This window comes from Calypte anna, chromosome W (genome assembly GCF_003957555.1).
Source record: "Calypte anna isolate BGI_N300 chromosome W, bCalAnn1_v1.p, whole genome shotgun sequence".
NCBI classification, from domain to species: domain Eukaryota; kingdom Metazoa; phylum Chordata; class Aves; order Apodiformes; family Trochilidae; genus Calypte; species Calypte anna.
In genome coordinates this window covers 19,713,792-19,733,147 of record NC_044276.1, presented here as the reverse complement: position 1 = coordinate 19,733,147, position 19,356 = coordinate 19,713,792, and the positions used below count along the sequence as shown (strand labels likewise).

At 43.3% G+C, this 19,356-nt stretch overlaps 1 protein-coding gene across 1 annotated transcript in view; it reads right to left on the bottom strand.

Moving 5' to 3' along the window:
• Window positions 1-19,356, bottom strand: part of LOC103532556 (nipped-B-like protein) — a 100,242-nt gene that overhangs the window by 8,921 nt on the left and 71,965 nt on the right. The window contains exon 8 of the mRNA XM_030468350.1: window positions 15,241-15,334. Coding sequence (XP_030324210.1) covers window positions 15,241-15,334 — 94 coding nt within the window. The remainder of the gene's footprint in view (window positions 1-15,240; window positions 15,335-19,356) is intronic.

Below are 19,356 nucleotides of genomic sequence, written 5' to 3'. Positions count from 1 at the left end.
GGACAAGAGGCTTATCAGGAGCAGTCAACGTGGATTTACTAAGGGGAAGTCATGTCTGACCAACCTGGTGCCCTTCTATGAGGATGTAACTAGGTGGATGGATGATGGCAGAGCAGTAGACATAGTTTATCTTGATTTCAGTAAGGAATTTGACTCTGTCTCTCACAGCATCCTTGGAGCTAAACTGAAGAAGTGTGGCCTTGATGATCAGGTAGTGAGGTGGGTCAGAAGCTGGTTGAAGGATAGAAGCAAGAGAGTTGTAGTCAAGGGGATGGAGTCTAGTTGGAAGTCTGTTTCTAGTGGAGTCCCTCAAGGGTCAGTACTGGGACCAGTACTATTCATTAAATTTATTGATGACCTGGATGAGGGCGTAGAGTGTACTATCAGCAAGTCTGCTGATGACACAAAGCTGGGTGGAGTGGCTGACACCCCAGAAAGCTGTGCTGCCATTCAGAGGGACCCGGACAGACTGGAGAGTTGGGCAGGGAGAAATTCAATGTATTACAACAAGGGCAAGTGTAAAGTCTTACATCTGGGAAAGAACAACCCCAGGTACCAGTATAGGTTGGGGACTAAGCTGTTGGAGAGCAGCAAAAGGGAAAGGGACCTGGGGATGCTGGTGGACGGAAGAATGACCATGAGCCGACAACATGTCCTTGTGGCCAAGAAGGCCAATGGCATCCTGGGGTGCATTAGAAGGGGTGTGGTCAGTAGGTCAAGAGAGGTCCTCCTCCCCCTCTACTCTGTCCTGGTGAGGCCAAATCTGGAATATTGTGTCCAGTTCTGGGCTCTTCAGTTCAAGAAGGACAGGGAACTGCTTGAAAGAGTCCAGCGCAGAGCAACCAAGATGATTAAGGGAGTGGAACATCTCCCTTATGAGGAAAGGCTGAGGGAGCCGGGTCTCTTCAGCTTTCAGAAGAAGAGAATGGGGGATGACCTCATCAATGTTTATAAATATCTAAGGGGCAGGTGCCAGGAGGATGGAGTCAAGCTTTTCTCAGGGGTGACTAATAATAGGACAAGGGGCAATGGTTATAAACTTGAGACTAGGTGGTTCCATAAAAATATTAGGAAGAATTTTTTCCCTGTGAGGGTGACAGGGCACTGGAACAGGCTGCCCAGGGAGGTTGTGGAGTCTCCTTCCCTGAAGACATTCAAAGCCCACCTGGACATGTTCTTGTGTGACCTGCTGTAGGTGACGCTGCTTTGGCAGGGGGGGTTGGACTAGATGAACTTTTGAGGTCCCTTCCAACCCCTACCTTTCTATGATTCTATGATATGTTGGGCAAACCCCTGTCATAGGGAGGTATGCTGTCTACCTGGAGCCTGGGTTAGGGATGTCACTAGGAAACTTCCTAGCCTGGTGAGGTCTTCAGACTACTACCCCTTACTGATCTTTCATGAAGGAGGAGAGGAAGTAATGACTGGCAATTAAAGGAGACTTTAGGGCAAGGTCACAGAGTGTTGCAAATGCCACAGCCTTTCCATGGCAACTGGGGACAGCAGTGATCATGGCTGTGTCTCATGTGAAAAGGTTGATGGTCTGTTCTACTGGGTGGCAATGCTGCAGGATGAAGTAATGGAGCTCAGGAAGGACGTGAGCAGATTGAGGATTATCAGGGAGAGCGAGATGGAGTTAAATGAGTGTTTTAAGAGACTGCTTGCAACTAAAATGACTCGGGAGGCAAATCTTACTGGTGAATCACAGGAGTCCTTATTGTCTCAAGATCCCCAATTGTCCTAGGAAGCTCCCCATTTATCCCAAGATAACTTAGAGGAGGGACAATGGGAACAAGTCCCAGCCTGACACCACAAATGGGACTGGCATGTTACCTCTATAACTTCAGCGCCTTCACCCACAGCTAGAACTGCCCTGGTGCGGCCACACCTGGAATATTGGGTCCAGGTCTGGGCCTCTCAATTCAAGAAGGACAGGGAACTAGTTGAAAGAGTCCAGCGCAGAGCCTCCAAGATGATTAAGGGAGTGGAATATCTCCCTTATGAGGAAAGGCTGAGGGAGCTGGGTCTGTTCAGCTTGCATAAGAGAGAATGAGGGGCGACCTCATTAATGTTTATAAATATGTAAAAGGAGAGAGCCAGGAGGATGGTGCCAGGCTCTTCTTGATTATGCCTAATGATAGGACAAGAGGCAACGGATATAAACTTGAGTCCCCTCCACTATAAGTGAAAGCAAGGTTTGTGACCATCTGAGGAACCTGAAGATATACAAGTCCATGGAACCTGATGAGATGCATCCCAGAGTCCTGAGGGAACTAGCAGATGTAGCTGCCAAGCCAGTCTCCATGATATTTAAAAAGTCATGGGGTCAGGTGAAGTCCCTGGGGACTGGAAGAAAGGAAACATCATGCCCAATTTTTAAAAGGGTAGAAAGGAGGATTCTGGGAACTACTGACCTCTCAGCCTCACCTCTGTGCCTGAGAAGAACAGATCCTCCTAGAGGGACCGATAAGGATCACGGACGACAGGAATGTGATCCAAGACAGCCAGCACAGCTTCACTAAGGGCAAATCCTGCCTGACCAACCTAGTGGCTTTCTATGATAGGGTAACTTCATCAGTGGACAAGGGACGACCTATGGATGTGATATGTCTTGACTTCTGCAAGGCCTTTGACATGGTCCCCCACAATATCCTACGCACCAAGTTGGAGAGATATGGATTTGATGGGTGGACAGTTCACTGGATAAGGAATTGGCTGGATGGTCTCATCCAGAGGGTAGCGGTCAATGGATTGAACAAGTCCCAGCCTGACACCACAAATGGGACTGGCATGTTACCTCTATAACTTCACCGCCCCCAGTGACATTGCAGAACAGGTATAGGGCCTTGTGGGAGGAAATGGTAGGCAGTGCTGAGAATATCCCACATAGGCCAAAACTACCATCAAGGCCAACTTGCTCTAAACCAATCATCTTGATGCATTCCAGAAAGGAAAAAAGAAGGGTTACAGTTGTGGGTGACTCCCTCTACCTGGGGGTATTGGTTCCTAGTTGATTTACTATGAGCCGGCAGTGTACACAGGTGGCCAAGAATGCCAATGGCATCCTGGCTTGTATTAGCAACGCTGTGGCCAGCAGGTCCAGGGAATTGATTCTTCCCCTGTACTCAGCACTGCTGAGGCCACACCTTGAGTACTGTGTCCAGTTCTGGGCCCCTCAGTTCAGGAAGGAGTTTGAGGTGCTGGAGCAGGTCCAGAGAAGAGCAATGAGGCTGTGAAGGGACTCCACCACAAGTCCTATGAGGAACGGCTGAGGGAGCTGGGGTTGTTTAGTCTGGAGAAGAGGAGGTTCAGGGGAGACCTCATCCCTCTCTACAACTACCTGAAAGGAGGTTGTAGCCAGGTGGGGGTTGGTCTCTTCTCCCAAGTAGCTACTGGTAAGACAAGAGGGCATGGTCTTAAGCTCTGTCAGGGGAGGTTTAGGTTAGATATTAGGAAGAAATTCTTTACAGGGAGGGTAATCAGGCATTGGAATGGGCTGTCCAGGGAGGTGGTGGATTCTCTGTCCCTGGCATTTTTTAAGAAAAGACTGATGTGGCACTGAGTGCCATGGTCTGGTAACCACAGCGGCAGTGGAGCAAGGGTTGGATTTGATGATCTCAGACATCCTTTCCAAACCGGCTGATTCTATGATTCTTTACCATGAGGGCAGTGGAACCATGGAACTGTGGTGTTCCTCAGGGCTCAATTATAGGGCCCTGGGGCAACTGGTGAAGAGATCTGGACGGTCTCATCCAGAGGGTAGTGGTCAATGGATTGAAGTCCAGATGGAAACCAGTAACAAGTGGTGCCCCTCAGGGGTCCATACTGGGACCTGTACTGTTTAATGTCAATGATAGAGGCAGCGGTATTGAGTGCACCATCAGCAAGTTTGCAGATGACACAAAGCTGAGTGGTGCTGTCGATAAGGAAGAGGGATGGGATGTCATCCAGAGGGACCTGGACAAACTGGAGAGGTGGGTCCAGATGAACCTCATGAGGCTCAACAAGACCAAGTACAGGGTCCTGCACCTGGGTCGGAACAATTTGCACTCTAAGTACAGGCTGGGGGATGAGGTTTCAGAAAGCGGATCTGCAGAAAAGGACTTGGGGATGCTGGTGGATGAAAAGCTGGACAGGAGCCAACTGTGAACGCTTGCAACCCAGAAAGCCAACCGACTCCTGGCTGCATCAAAAGAAGCACGGCCAGCAGATCGAGAGAGGTGATTCTGCCACTTTGCTCTGCTCTGTTAAGACCTCACCTGGAGTATTGCATCCAGCTCTGGAGCCCTCAATACAGGAAGGATGTGGACCCAACGGAGCGGGTCCAGAGGAGCGCTGAAAAAATGATTAGGGGGTTGGAACGCCTCTCCTACAAAGACAGGCTGAGGGAGCTGGGGTTTTTCCGCCTGGAGAAGAAAAGTCTCTGGGGAGACCTAGTTGCAATCTTCCAGTATCTGAAGGGGGCCTACAGGAAAGCTGGAGAGGCACTGTTTGCAAGAGCTTGTAGTGATAGGATGAGGGGAAATGGTTTTAAATTAGAGAAGAGTAGATTTAGATTGGATATTAGGAACGAGTGGTTGGAACACCACCAAGGCCAACTTGCCTCAGGATGGCAATCAAAACTGACCCCGAAATGAAAACTCGATGGGTCATTGTAGATGGCAACTCCCTGCTGAGGGGAGCAGAGGGCCCCATATGCAGACCAAACCCGCTTCATAGGGAGGTCTGCTGTCTCCCTGGTGCCCGGGGGGTTAAGGATGTTGTAGGTAAGCTTTCCACCCTTGTGAGTCCTTCAGATTCTTACACACCTCTGGTCTTTAAGATTGGTAGTCATGATGTAATAACAAGAAGCACCCATTCAGTTATGAGAAACTTTAGGGCCCTGGGGCAACTGGTGAAGGGATCAGGAGCCCACTTTGTGTTCTCCTCCATCCCTCCAATGACAGTGATGGATGAGGGAACTAGCAGGAAGATCCAGCAGGTTATTTCATGGCTTAGGGACTGGTGTCAATGGCAGGGTTTCAGGTTCTTTGACCATGGGGCAAATTCCATGGTACTTAGTGTCCTCAAATCAGATAGGCTTCATCTATCTAGCAGGGGCAAAAGGACCATAAGTTGTCAGGGCTGATCAGGAGGGCTTTAAATTAGGTTTGAAGGGGGAGAGGATTGAAGCCAGGCTATCCAGACATGAGCCTAAAGGTGGAAAGCTTGAGTTAAGAGTGAAATCAGCAGCCCAGCTCAAGTGCATGTACACCAATGCACACAGTATGGGTAACAAAAAAGAGGAGCTGGAAGCCATCGTGCAGCAGGAAAGCTGTGATGTAGTCACCATCACAGAAACATGGTGGGATGATTTGCATGACTGGAGTGCTGCCATGGATGGCTACAAGCTCTTCAGAAGGGACAGACAAGGTAGGAGAGGTGGAGTGGTGGCTCTCTATATTAGAGAGTCTCTTGATGCTGTAGAACTCAAGGTCAGTAACAATAAGGTTGAGTGCCTGTGAATCAAAATTAGGCCAACAAGGCTGATATCCTGGTGGGAGTCTGTTACAGACCACCCAATCAGGATGATGAAAGTGATGAACTATTCTACAGGCAGCTGGCAGGTGTCTCCAAATCACCAGCCCTTGTTCTGGTGGGTGACTTTAACCTGCCAGATGTCTGCTGGGAACTCCACACAGCAGTGAAGAGGGAGTCTAGGAGATTCCTACAATGTATAGAGGACAATTTCCTGCTCCAGCTGGTAAATGAGCCCACCAGGGATGGGTCCCCGTTAGACCTCCTGTTCACAAACAGAGAAGGGCTGGTGGGAGATGTAGTAGTTGGATGTCGTCTCGGGCACAGTGACCATGAAATAATACTTTTCAATACTCAGGGATGCAAGGATGGCCATCAATAAAACCTCTACGGATAACCTAAGCCAGCTCTGTTCAATATTTTTATCAATGATCTGAATGCAGGAGTTGAATGCACCATTAGCAAGTTTGCTGATTATATCAAACTGAGAAGTGCTGTTGACTGTCTTGAGGGAAAAGAGGCCTTGCAGAAGGATCTAGGTAGATTGGAGCACTGGGTGATCAATTAATGGTATGAAATTTACTAAGACCAAATGCTGGATTCTGCACCTGAGAGGGAGTACCACCAGGCACAAGTATAAATTGGGAGAGGAGTGGCTGAGGAGCAGCCCTGCAGAAAGGGATCTGGGGGTGCTGGTTGACAGCAGACTCAATATGAGTCAGCAGTGTGCCCTGGCAGCCAAGAGGGCAAACTGCATCCTGGGGTGCATCACACACAGCACAACCAGCCTGTCAAAAGAGGCTATTATCCCACTGTATTTAGCAGTGGTGAAGCCTCACCTTGAGTACTGTGTGCAGTGTTGGGGCCCACAATTTAAGAAGGATGTAAAGGTTCTTGAATGCATCCAGAGGAGGGCAACAAAGCTGGGGAAGGGGCTGGAAGGCATGTCCTATGAGAAGTGGCCAAGAACTCTGGAGTTGTCTAGTTTGGAGAGGAGGGTGAGGGGCAACCTCATTGCTCTCTACAGCTTCCTGAGGAAGGGAAGTGGAGAAGGACATGCTGATCTCTTCTCCCTGGGATCCAGTGACAGGACACTTGGGGCTGGCTCAAAGCTACATCAGGGGAGGTTCAGACTGGACATTAGGAAGCATTTCTTTACCAAGAGGTTGGTCAAAGACTGTAACAGGCTTCCTAGAGAAGTGGTTGATGCCCCAAGTCTGTCAGTGTTTAAGAGACATTTGGACAAAATACCTTTAACTTGATTTAGCTTTTAGTCAGCTCTGAATTCCTCAGGTAGTTGGACTAGATGATCATTGTAGGTCCCTTCCAACGGAAATATTCTATTCTATTCTATTCTATTCTATTCTATTCTATTCTATTCACATCTTATTTAAACATTAATGACACTTTCTCTGATCAACTCTTGAGTCTCTGCAGAGCAAGTCCTACCACTGGTCACATTCTTTGTCATGATACATAAGGTTGAAAACCAACTATTAAGGTTACCAAAAACTTAGGATTCATATATTTTAAAGAACTTTAAAGAATTATTAGCTTTCCACTTGAACAAGAACTTGAAAAGAGTCACTCAAAATAGTATCTCCATATTCCTTTAAATCCCTTGCAGGTAAAGATTCCCAGATGCTGAAAGAAGGCCTTTCACCCATCCTACATGCTTTTTTGCCAAAACTATTATTGCTTGTGTATGAAAGCCAGAAAAAACCTACTAGTGAACAAATGAAGACCGATAGCTAATACCTGGTTCATAGCACACTGGAGAAAAACATCAGGAACATTCAGGTGCTACACCTTTTTAAATCCATGGCAAAGTGATCCTCAAGACTCAAGGAACATTATTTAAGTGGGTACCAAATCATTGTTTGTCTAACCTTGACACAGCATTCCAGACTTTTTACTTGAAAAGTCTTTCAAAAGAGAGAGGCTTTATTGAATGCATATTTTCTGCATGTGGATCAGTACACTTCAAATCTGAGTAATTATTCTGTAAATAAGTTATTGAAGGAAGAGGCTGGAGAAGGAGAAGACTAGAGTATCCATGTTGCACCCATACTGATGTTGGTTGGAAGAAGGTGATAACCTAGTGATGACAGATCCTGAGAAACATTCACACACTACTGTCAAATATTTTAAGAGACTGCAGTTACAATGTGTAAATGGAAAAGTCTTGGGTTTTTTTTTTAAATGTAATATGATCCTATTTACCACCTCAACATAAATTGAGTGTTTTCATTACAATGGGATCAGACAAATTTCCCTTGAACCCTACCTAAACCAATTCTATAACTGATAATTATCACCTTAAGAATTTGTACCACCAGCAGATTCAAAAAGGGAAAAACAATCCCTTCAAAAGGATGGTAAAGGACTGCCAGGAATATTATATATAATCTACATGATTTAGGTACATACTAGAAGAACAATTTCTCTATAAGGATTAAGATAATAACAAAGAAGTGGTATTGCAAAGTGAAGTTTGTTAAGAATAAGTATCATTGTATCAAAATAATTTTATTCTGTAAAGTAGCAGGTCTTCTGTATTAAGGAGAACTTAGTGTCATGCCTGGATTTTAGCATGGCTTTCTATTTAGCTTCTCATAACAATTTCAATAACAAGCTGAGGAAGTATGGTCTAGACAAAAAATACTGAAACACTGCAATATACCCTATTGCAAAAGTGTTCGGAGTATCAGTTGTTCTTGGTAATGACGGATGAAGACTATAGGAGAACAAGTGCAGCTTTCCAGAGCACTGTATTAAGAACAGTAGTATAAAATATGTGTAATAACTAACTTTTCAGAATTAGAGAGTATTTTATTAATCTCTAGATCATAACAATTTTTGGTGTCAAGTATTTGAGAGGCTTTCAAAAACAGAATCAAAATTTGCAGTTTTCTTAACTAATTGGAATAACTTTGAAACAAAAGAAATTCAGTAAGAATCAGCATGAACTTTTTATTCATCTGACAAAGATCAATTGTAATATTAGAGGAAGATAGATAAGCTCTGCAGAAAGATAAAAATATGTTTATAACAGCTTGCAACAGGAATTTAAGTTATTACCAAAGAACAGCTATATTCATATATAACAGTATTATTGTACAAGGTAATCTACAGTACTTTTTTATTACTCATCCCTCTAAGTCTTCAGAGTTTTATCTATGACAGGGCGATACAACATCAAGACAAATGCAGACCAATTAGAATTCGTATAAAAACATCAAATACAATTAAAAGCTCAGAAATTATTACTTATATGAAGATGATAGAAAGAAACCGTAGTGTTCAGTCTGCAGAAGATTAGACTAGTGCAAGATGCAATAGCATTCTTTGATATGTAAATGATTGCAATATTATTTTTTTTTTTAAGTATTTAAGTTGTTTTTTCTTACCCACTGGAAAAAAGTCAAGAAGTATCATGCCTTAACAAAAAGTATTCTGGCGAAGCGGCAAAGCACTAGGAGAATAGCTTTCTAGTATTAAGAATTTGATATGGCAAGAGTAAGGAAACTCCAATACTGACATTTTAACAAAAAAAAAAAAAAAAAAAAAGGAAAAGATGGGAGTAATACTGGTATAGATCATCCAATATGGGAGTAAGAAGATGGGAAGCCCCCAAGCCCTTTTCTGCTGTATTTTCTAAAAAATCACAGAATTTTCCTCTGGAAATCTTCCCAAGTTTTGCACGAGATCTAAATAAATTATTATTTATTTTGATTAACAGACTATATTCCCATTTGTTTTCAAAGACCATAACTTAATTTAAAAATCAAACTTAAAGGAATACTACATGAGATAAAGAACAACATACATTTGGGAGGTTTTTCGGGACAGAGTGTGTTCAATTTCCACATAGTCTTGCAATAATTTTCAGGGAAGAGTCCCACCACTTTCTCCAGAGCTTAAAATGCCTCATGAAAAACCTCAGCTTTGGCTGTTCTAGCTTAGAACTGGTGTATTCAGCATCCTCCCATAAAAAGTTACGACTTGAAGAAAGAAACAAGAACGAATGTTTATTTTAGCCCTGTCAGAAAATATCTTTGAATAAATTTCTTCCATTTTTCTTTGGAAGAAGAGAGGATGAAATGATAATTTTTCTTAATGAGTACTTGTGAAGACACTGAAGTCTGTACTACAGAGTTAAGAACATTCCTAATTCTTCTTGCCACCCACTATACATTCAAAGATCACGTACAGACAAATCTCTCTGAAGAAGTCCTATAAATCCCAAAGAAAATACAAAGTAATTTTTCTACATTATTCAGAAAATACTCAAGTACCTGTTAACAATTTCTGAAGAGAATAAGACTTATTTCTGGAAATGAGTGCAACATTATATAGTTTCATATGGGTTGTTGGTATTTATTACAAATGTTTTCCCAGGAGTTTAGGAAACTGTATGGAACGCCTGTGGGACGACTTGCATGACTGGAATGCTGCAGTCAATGGCTACAAGCTCTTCAGAATTAGAGAAGAGAAAAAAGTTTGAGGCCGTGCAAGACATATGCTCGGTTGTAATATGTCTGATTTTATTCATCAGCAGTGCTCTTTTACAGTGCAGAGAAAACATGGCATCACAATAAGGTGGATTGTTTTAAAAGCAAGATACAATAAACAAAGATCATGGTTTTGCTAGCTACAGGCATTGCTTACAAGATACAGCACTCTTCTACAATGAAACATCCTGGTTAAGACCAAAAGTTAATAGAATACATAATCCCTTTATTCACAGTTGTCCTCCAAATTCCTTACTATCTTTTCTGGCGATGAGCCTTGCCTCATCTTTATTTTTCTGGCAGCAGGCCTTGCCTTGTTGCTATCTTTGGTCAGCCTCAGGTCTCTCAAATTATCGAGGCAGCCCTCCACAGATAGGCAAGAAAGGGAGGCGGTGGGGTAGCTCTGCGTGTTAGGGAGGGCTATGAATGCTTGGAAGTTAATGATAGCAACAATAGTGTCAAGTCTTTATGGGTAAGAATTAGGGGGAAGGCCAATAAGGCAGACATCTTGGTGGGTGTCTGTTATAGACTGTGCAAGCAGGATGAAGAGACATAAAATCTTCTATAGGCATCTGGGAGAAGTCTCATTAATGCTTTCCTTTGTTCTTGCTGGGGACTTCAACTTCTCAGATGTCTACCTGCAACATGATACAGCAGAGAGGGAAGAGTCCCGGAGTTTCCTCGAGTGTGTGGAAGAGAAATTCCTGACACAGCTGGTGAGGGAGCCAACTGTGGAAGGTGTCCTGCTGGACCTGCTCTTTGTCAACAGAGAGGGACTTCTGGAGGATGTGATGGTTGGATGCTGTCTTGGGCATAGCAACCACAAAGTGAGAGAATTCTCTGTTCTTGGAGAAGTAAGGAGGGGGGTCAGCAGAACTGCCACCTTGGACTTCTGGCAGGCAGACTTTGACCTGTTTTGGAGACTGGTTGACAGAGTCCCTTGGGAGGCAGTCCGGAAGGGCAAAGGAGTCCAGGAAGGCTGGACATTCTTCAAGAAGGAAGTCCTAAAGGTGCAGGAGCGGTCTATCCTTCTGTGCCAAAAGACATGCTGCCAGGGAAGAAGACTGGCCTGGCTGAATAGGGATATCTGGCTGCAACTGAAAAAAGGAGAGTTCATGGCCTTTGGAAAAAGGGGCGGGTCGCTCAGGATGACCACAAAGATGTTGTGAGGATATGCAGGAAGGGAATCAGAAGGGCCAAAGCCCAACTTGAAATCAATCTGGCTGCAGCTGTCAAAGATATCAAGAAATGCATCTACAAATATATTGACAAAAAAAAGGAGGACTAAGGAGAACTTCCATGCCTTACTGGATGCAGGGGGAAACAGTGATCAGGGATGAGGAAAAGGCCAAGGTACTGAATGCCTCAGTCTCTAGTAGTAGGACCAGTTGTTTGCTGGGTACCCAGTCCCCTGAGCTGGCAGATGGGGATGGGGAGCAGTTTGAAGCCCCCATAATCCAAGAGGAGATGTTTAAGAGACCTATTGCGCCACTTAGCTTAGACATGCACAAGTCTATGGGGCCAGATGGGATCCACCCAAGGGTAGTGAGGAAGCTGAAATAAGTGCTCACCAAGCCACTTTCCATCATTCCTGGCTAACCAGAGAGGTCCTAATAGACTGGAGATTTGCAAATGTGCCCCCCATCTTCAAGAAGGGCCACAAGGAGGATCTGGGGAACTACAGGTCTGTTAGTCTGACCTTGGTGCCAGAGAAGGTTATGGAGCAGATCATCTTGAGTGCCATTATGCCGCACGTGTGGGACAACCAGGGGGTCAGGCCCAGTCAGCGTCGATTCATGAAAGGCAGGTCCTGCTTGATGGACCTGATCTTCTATGACAAGGTGACCCATTTAGTGGATGAGGGAAAGTCTGTGGATGTTGTTTACCTGGACGTTAGTAAAGCCTGTGACACTGCTTCCCACAGCATTCTCTTGGAGAAACTGGCTACTTATGGTCTAGACCAGTGTACTCTTTGCTGGCTAGATGGCTGGGCCGAAAGAGTTATGGTGAATGGAGTTAAATCCAGCTGGTGGCTGGTCACAAGTAGTGTTCTCCAGGGCTCAGTAACGGTCCAGTTCTCTTTAATATCTTTATCAATGATCTCAATGAGGGGATCGAGTGCACCCTCAAGAAGTTTTCAGATGACACCAAGTTGGGTGGGTGTGATGATCTGCCTGAGGGTAGGAAGGCTCTGCAGAGGGACCTGAACAGGCTGGATCGATGGGCTGAGGCCAATTGTATGAGGTTCAACAACGCCGAGTGCTGGGTGCTGCCTATCAGAGAAAGTTTATCAACACTGGTCTAAATATGGGCCAACAGTAAATCCACGCGGCCAAGAAGGCTAACAGCATCCTGGCATGCATGAGAAATAATGACGCCATCAGGACTAAGGAAGTGATTGTCTCCTTGTACTTGCCACTAGTGAGGCTGCACCTTGAGTACTGTGTTCAGTTTTCAGCCCTCCACTACAAGATAGACATTGAGGTGCTGGCATGAGTCCAGAGAATGTTTTGGAGTGTGTCCAAAGAAGGGCAACAAAGCTAGTGAAGGTTCTGGAGGACCTCATGAGGAGCATCTGAGGGAACTGGAGGAGCCTGAGGGGAGACCTTATTGCTCACTAAGACTACCTGAAAGGAGGTTGTAGCAAGATAGGGTTCAGTCCCTTCTCCCAAGTGGCAAGATAGAGGATGAGAGGAAATGGCCTCAAGGTGTGCCAGGGGAGGTTTAGATTGGATATTAGGAGAAACTTCTTCACTGAAAGGGTTATTAAACACTGAGACAGGCTTCCATGGAGGTGGTTGCATCACCATCCCTGGAGGTGTTTAAGAGATGTGTAGATGTGGTGCTTAGGGACAAGGTTTAGCATCCAAACTTGATAGTTAGGTTAAAGATTGGACTCGATGATCTTAAAGGTCTTTTTCAAATAGAACGATTCTGTAATTCTGTCAATTCAGGGTTGTACAATCACATTCTCCAAATCTATGGAAGTCGTTGGTACTTCCATGTCAGAAATACAGAAACGGAGTCTGTACCAGTACCTTTGGCAATTGCCTCACATTATATTAGAAAGCTTATATATTATAACAACCTTCCTGTGATCTTTCTCTGGACTGATGATGTATAGTGCCATTCTTTTTCTCCTACCAAAAAAAAAAAAATTAAATACTTTGCTAATTTACTTTATCAAATTTTGTGACTTGTTAATCAAACTTTCAAGGACTAATGCGAGTAACAACAAAAACCTCAGCATAGGTACTTGTTTGTTCATCACTGGAAAATTTATCAGCATAACCCATTGCTTTCACTTCAAATCATAGGGCAAAAACTGTTAGGGATCACATATTCTAAGTAACACTGTAATTATCAACACCTCTTCAATAAATTTCTAAAATGCAATATTAGAGGAAGCAAATGTCTGGCAAGATTCTTGCAGCATCAAGAACTGGTTCTCTCAATCAGGGTTCATTAATCTCTTTAAGAAGGCAAAATGGTAGCACCATTAGAAACAGTATTTCAGTTGTGTGCTTTATCAATGAAAAAAATAAAGCTAACATATAGGTAAATAAATCAAAAAGCTCTTCTTACACTTTTTCAGCCCCTCTAATTCTAAAACATTACAAACTGAATTGTACAATCAGATTGATTTCAGAAATCATCTGAAAAGATGTCCCTTCAAAGCAGGTCCCAAGACAACCAATTGAAACAGCAGCAAATTCAGCAAAAAAAAAAAATAATTCAAATATTCTTCTGGCCAAGTGGTTATCATATATTGTGAAAACAGCTTACAGTGCTGTTAAACTGATGAGCTAAATAAACATGGATTTTGTGTACTGAGTTCAACAACCACATTTAGTCTTTGCCTTTTACACAAGCCTTAGAAGTCCTTGATCACAAGACTTCGTAAAATATTGATGTTGCTGGCATGCTATGCAAGTACTTTTCACTTGCATTTGAGCTGTATTTCTTCTATCATTGTTTAACACAATATATACCTACAGAGGATGAACCACAGAGAACATTTAGCAGTCACAGTCTCATTGGTAATTCAGCTAAGAAGGGACCTCAGGAGGTCTTTAGTTAATTTTGATGTTCAGAGCAGGGCGAGCAAGGCCACAATATGCAGGGCCTTATCCAGCCTGATCTTGATAACCTTCAAGGATAGAAAATGCAGATTCTCTGGTCTTTTCCAGTGCTTAACTGTCCTGATAGTAAAAAAGTTTTTCCTAATACCTAGTCAAAACCTCCCATTTTAAGTCCATTGTCTCTCATCGTTCTTTCACAACACTGTTAAAGCCTGACTCAGGTCTTCCTGATAATCTCCTCATAGGTATAAGTCTGCTCTAAGGTCATATCAGTCCACTGTGTGTCACCCCATCCATCCTCTCCCCCCCCTTCTGTGCCCACACCTCCCTCCCCCCCAAGACTTCCTTTATCAAAGCAGGCTGCACAAGCCCAATACCCTCAACTTTCCCTGGAATCTCCCTCATCTCCTTTTGTCCTTTCTCCACCTAACATGACCTTCCAGAAAGACTTAATTTTGTTTCAGGGTTTGTTTCAGAGGAGAAAGCACTGTTGTATCTTTTTACTATTTTCATGTAAATACATAAGCATTGAAAATCTAAATTACTGAGAATATGCCCAAACCCCTACCTTGCTAAGTCTCATTTATCTCAGTCATTGCTGCTTAGGGATAATTTTAAAAACAGCAGTATGCATTCAATATTTTAGCACTAAAAAGTATTTTCTCATCTGACAACTTCTCCACAGCTACGGTTTCCAGGCTTTATTTATTCTATTATTTAATTTCACATTCTTAAAATTTGATCATTGCAATCAAGACGAATGCTGCGCATTAAAACACTTTTGAGCTGGTTGAGTTCAATACTCATAATGCTGCCTTTAAACCATTTCTTATGTAGAGCAACTGAAACCATTCTTATAAAGAATTTAATCTTCATAATTGAAAGAATTTAAAATTCTTCTGCCCTCCATAAATTTTAGCTTTGTTTTGAGGTATGATTAGTCAATTTTTTGACATTCAGAAATTTCTTCTGGATCAGAGCTCAAAACTATTTTTTATCCAAAGGCTAATAACATACTCTAGTACTTTTTGAATACAAAAGTCAGGACAACTAACTAAATACCTCTTTAAGCTCTGTATTTTAAAATTGGTAAAACAATACATTGATATATATGACTGCTAGACTACCTTTAAGGGTTCCGTCACTTCCTGCTGGAGAGCAGACTGACTGTGGTGACCTCAAGGAAAAAGATGCAGCATTCCTTATTGAAGGATCACCATCCTAAAGTGACAATGATAAAAAATTAACATTATGAACATGAACATTTGATAAAATACTGAAATTTGTACATATACTGATAAAATGGATTGTATGAAAAAGCACACAACAAATATTAGAAATTTTTTTAAAAACTTTAGACTGCTATTATACTACTACAGAGACAACATTCCAGAGCACAATTAGCCTTAAGAAGAATCAGAAAAATAAAATGCACAGAAAAATAAAACTATGTATACGTCTAAGTGTTATATAAGTCCTAAAAAAGTGCTAAATAAGCACTTTTGGTTGACATGACATTTCATTTAGTTTGTTGTAACGTGAACTCATAGTAAAGAGCTGAAAAGCAGAAAGAAGTTGAGCACAAAAAATAGATTTTTTAAAACAAACTCACCGTTTTTTTTTTTTCACTTAATCTACCCTTAAACTTTATTAGAATGCCATCTTACTTTTGCAATTAAGCAAACTAACATTTTGTATTTATACCCTTCAGCATACACATATCAAGACTGAATAAAATCTGTAGCACTCCCACTGCAGCATCCTAGATGAATGGCAACTACAAATTCCCTCTGTCAATGGCCAAACAGCTGATTTCCGCATGCATAGCTGCAGACTAGCTACAGTGCATGTTATGCCTTGTGAAGGCATAGTTCACACTGCTTAGGCAGAAGAAAAAAAATGTTTGATATTTATGGAAATTGATTACAAAGCAAATAACATAAATCCATACAAAACCAGATTTCATCAATTTCACCATCCATGTGCACTTAGAAAACAATTTTATTCACTTTTTTCCCTTTCCCACAGTAAAATTACTCTAAAACTCATGCTGTGTTATAAATTACACTTATTTTTTGCAATGGTGCCTCACGTGAGGAAAGTCTCATGTACAAAGAAATCCAATATTCAGACTCAATGCAAAAAACAACTATACCTTAAACTTATGTGTGTTTTATTGCAAGTCAAAATTAATTATCATAGAATCATAGAATCTGCTGAGTTGGAAGGGACCCATCAGGATCATCAAATCCAACTCCTGTCCCTGTATAGGGCACCCCAAGAATCACACCATGTGCCTGAGAGCATTATCCAAACACTTCTTGAACTCAGGCAGGCTTGGTGCTGTGACCACTTCCCTGGGGATCCTGTTCCACTGCTCAACCACCCTCTGGGTGAAAAACCTTTTCCTTATATCATACCTAAACTTCCCCCAGCACATCTTCCTACCATTCCCTTGGGTCCTAACATCAGTCGCCAGAAACAAGAGGTGAGCACCTGCTCCTCCTCCTTCCCTAGTGAGGAAACAGTAAGCTGCAATGAGGTTTCCCCTCAGTCTCTTCTTCTTCAGGCTGAACAGACCAAGTGCCTTTAGCCGCTCCTCATATTGCTCTCCCTCTAAACCCTTCACCATCCTCGTAGCCATCCTCTGAACACTCTCTAGTAGCTCTATATCTTTCCTGTACTGTGGCACCCAAAACTGCACACAGTACTCAAGACAGGGCCACACTGGTGCAGAGTAAAGTGGGACAATCACTTCCCTCAACAGGCTAGCAATGTCATGCTTGATGCACCACAGGACTCAGTTGGCTCTGCTGGCTGCCAGGGCACACTGCCCTCTCATGTTCAACTTGATGTCAACCAGAACATCCAGATCCCTTTCTGCAGGGCTGCTCTCCAGCCTCTCTTTCCCCAGGGTGTATGAATATCCAGGGTTACCATGTCCCAAGTGCAAGATCCGGCACTTATCCTTGTTAAACTTCATAGAATTGGCATTTGCCCAGAACTCCAATCTGTCTAGATCCCTCTGCAGGGCCTCTCTGCCCTTGGGAGTGTCAACCACTACCCCTAATTTGGTGTCATCTGCAAACTTAATTAGTAAGCCTTCAAGTCCTGCATCTAAGTCATTTATGAATATATTAAACAGAACTGGCCCTAAAATGGATCCCTGTGGAACCCTGCTAGTGACCAGATGCCAGCCTGATGTGATCCCATTTATTATGACCCTTTGAGCTTGACCCATCAGCCAATTGGTCACTCATCGCATTATGTGCTTGTCCAGCTGGATGCTGGATATTTTATTTAGAAGGATAGTGTGACAGACAGTATGAAAGGCCTTTCTGAAATCCAGAAAGATTACATCAACTGGTTTCCCTTGGTCAACTAGGTGGGTTACCTTGTCATAGAAAGAAATCAAGTTAGTTAAGCAGGACCTTCCCCTCATGAACCCATGTTGGCTGGGACCAATGACTGTGTTATTTTTTAGGTGTTTTTCAATAGCTCCCAGAATAATATTCTCCATAATCTTACTAGGCACTGAGGTGAGGCTAACAGGCCTGTAGTCACCAGGGTCATCCCTGCTGACCTTCTTGAAGACTGGGACATTTGCCAACTTCCAGTCAACTGGTACCTCTCCAGATTCCCAAGAGCATTGAAAAATCATTGAGAGGTTTCGCTATGACCTCCGCCAGATCTTTAAGTACCCTTAGATGAATCCCATCAGGCCCCATCTACTTATAAGGATCCAGCTGGAGCAGCAAATCCTGCACAAGTTCAGGGCTGATTGGGAGATTATTGTTTGCACAGTCATGGTTTGCTAGCCCAGGGCTCTGGGGGTGCTCAAGCCCACCATCAATGTTGAAGACAGACGTGAAGAAAGCATTAAACATCTCTGCTTTGTCTATATCTCTATTTATGAGGTGTCCATGATCATCAAGTAATGGACCAATGTCGTTTCTGGCCTGCCTTTTGCCATTAACGTATTTTTTAAAGCCTTTTTTATTATACTTCACAGTGCAGGCCAGCTTCAACTCTAGTTGAGCTTTAGCTGCATGGATTTCTGCCCTACAGTGGTGAACAGCATCCCTATAGTCCTCCCATGTTGTCTGTCCTTCCTTCCACTGGCCATACACCTTCCTTTTGTGCCTTAGTTCTAGTAGAAGATCTCTGCTCAGCCAAGGTGGCCTTCTACCTTGCCTGCTTGACTTCTGGCATTTTGCTATCACCTGGTCTCTTAGGAAGTGGTCCTTAAAAAGTGACCAGCATTGCTGGACCCCAGCAGAGAAAGACCTTACCAAGCAGTTCCTCAAGCAACCTGAATTCTGCTTTCGTCATATCCAGAGTTGAGGTCTTACTGTCAGTTTTCGTCCTACTACCATATACATTAAACTTGACTGCTTCATGGTCACTGTGGCCAAGGCAGCCTCCCACAAGACCCTCTCTGTTTACAAGTAACAAAACAAGGAAGGCACCTTTCTTGGTTGGTTCATTCATTCATGTACCATAAAGTTATCATCCAGATGGTTTAGGAATCTTCTGGATCTGCTTGTCCCAGCTATGTGGTGCTCCCAGTTGATATCAGGTAAATTGAAGTCCCCCATGAGGACAAGTGCAGATGACTTGGAGGCATCCCATAGCTCCTTAACGAATGACTCATCAGTTTCCTCATCCTGATTGTGTGGCCTATAGCAAACTCCCATGACAACGTCTGTTTTAAATGTTTGCTTCTTGATCCTCACCCAGAGGCTTTCAACTGTGCCATCACCATCTGCAAGCTCCACACATTCCAGCCCTTCCAGTATATATAATGCCAACCCCCCACATCTCCTGCCCTGTCTATCCCTCCTGAAAAGCCTGTAACCATCCATCATGGCAAACCAGTCACAGACTCATCCCACCAGGTTTCACTAATGCCAATAATGTCATATCTCTGCAATTGGGCCAAGGCTTCTAGCTCCTCCTGTTTGTTCCTCATGATGTGTGCGTTCATATAGAAGCACTTCCAGTGTTGTCCATTGTTCCAACCTCTTGATGAAGCAGACTGAAGAATCTCACTAGGATACGGTTCCTCAGACTTTGACAAGCCTTCCCACTGTTCATCACTGACTGGCCTGCTATTGCCCTTTTCCCCCTTCAAATCTAGTTTAAAACCCTATCAATCAATCCAGCTAGCTCTTGAGCAAAATTTCTCCCTTTCTGTGAGAGGTGCATGACATCAGGCATCAGTAGACCCGATGAAGAACAGA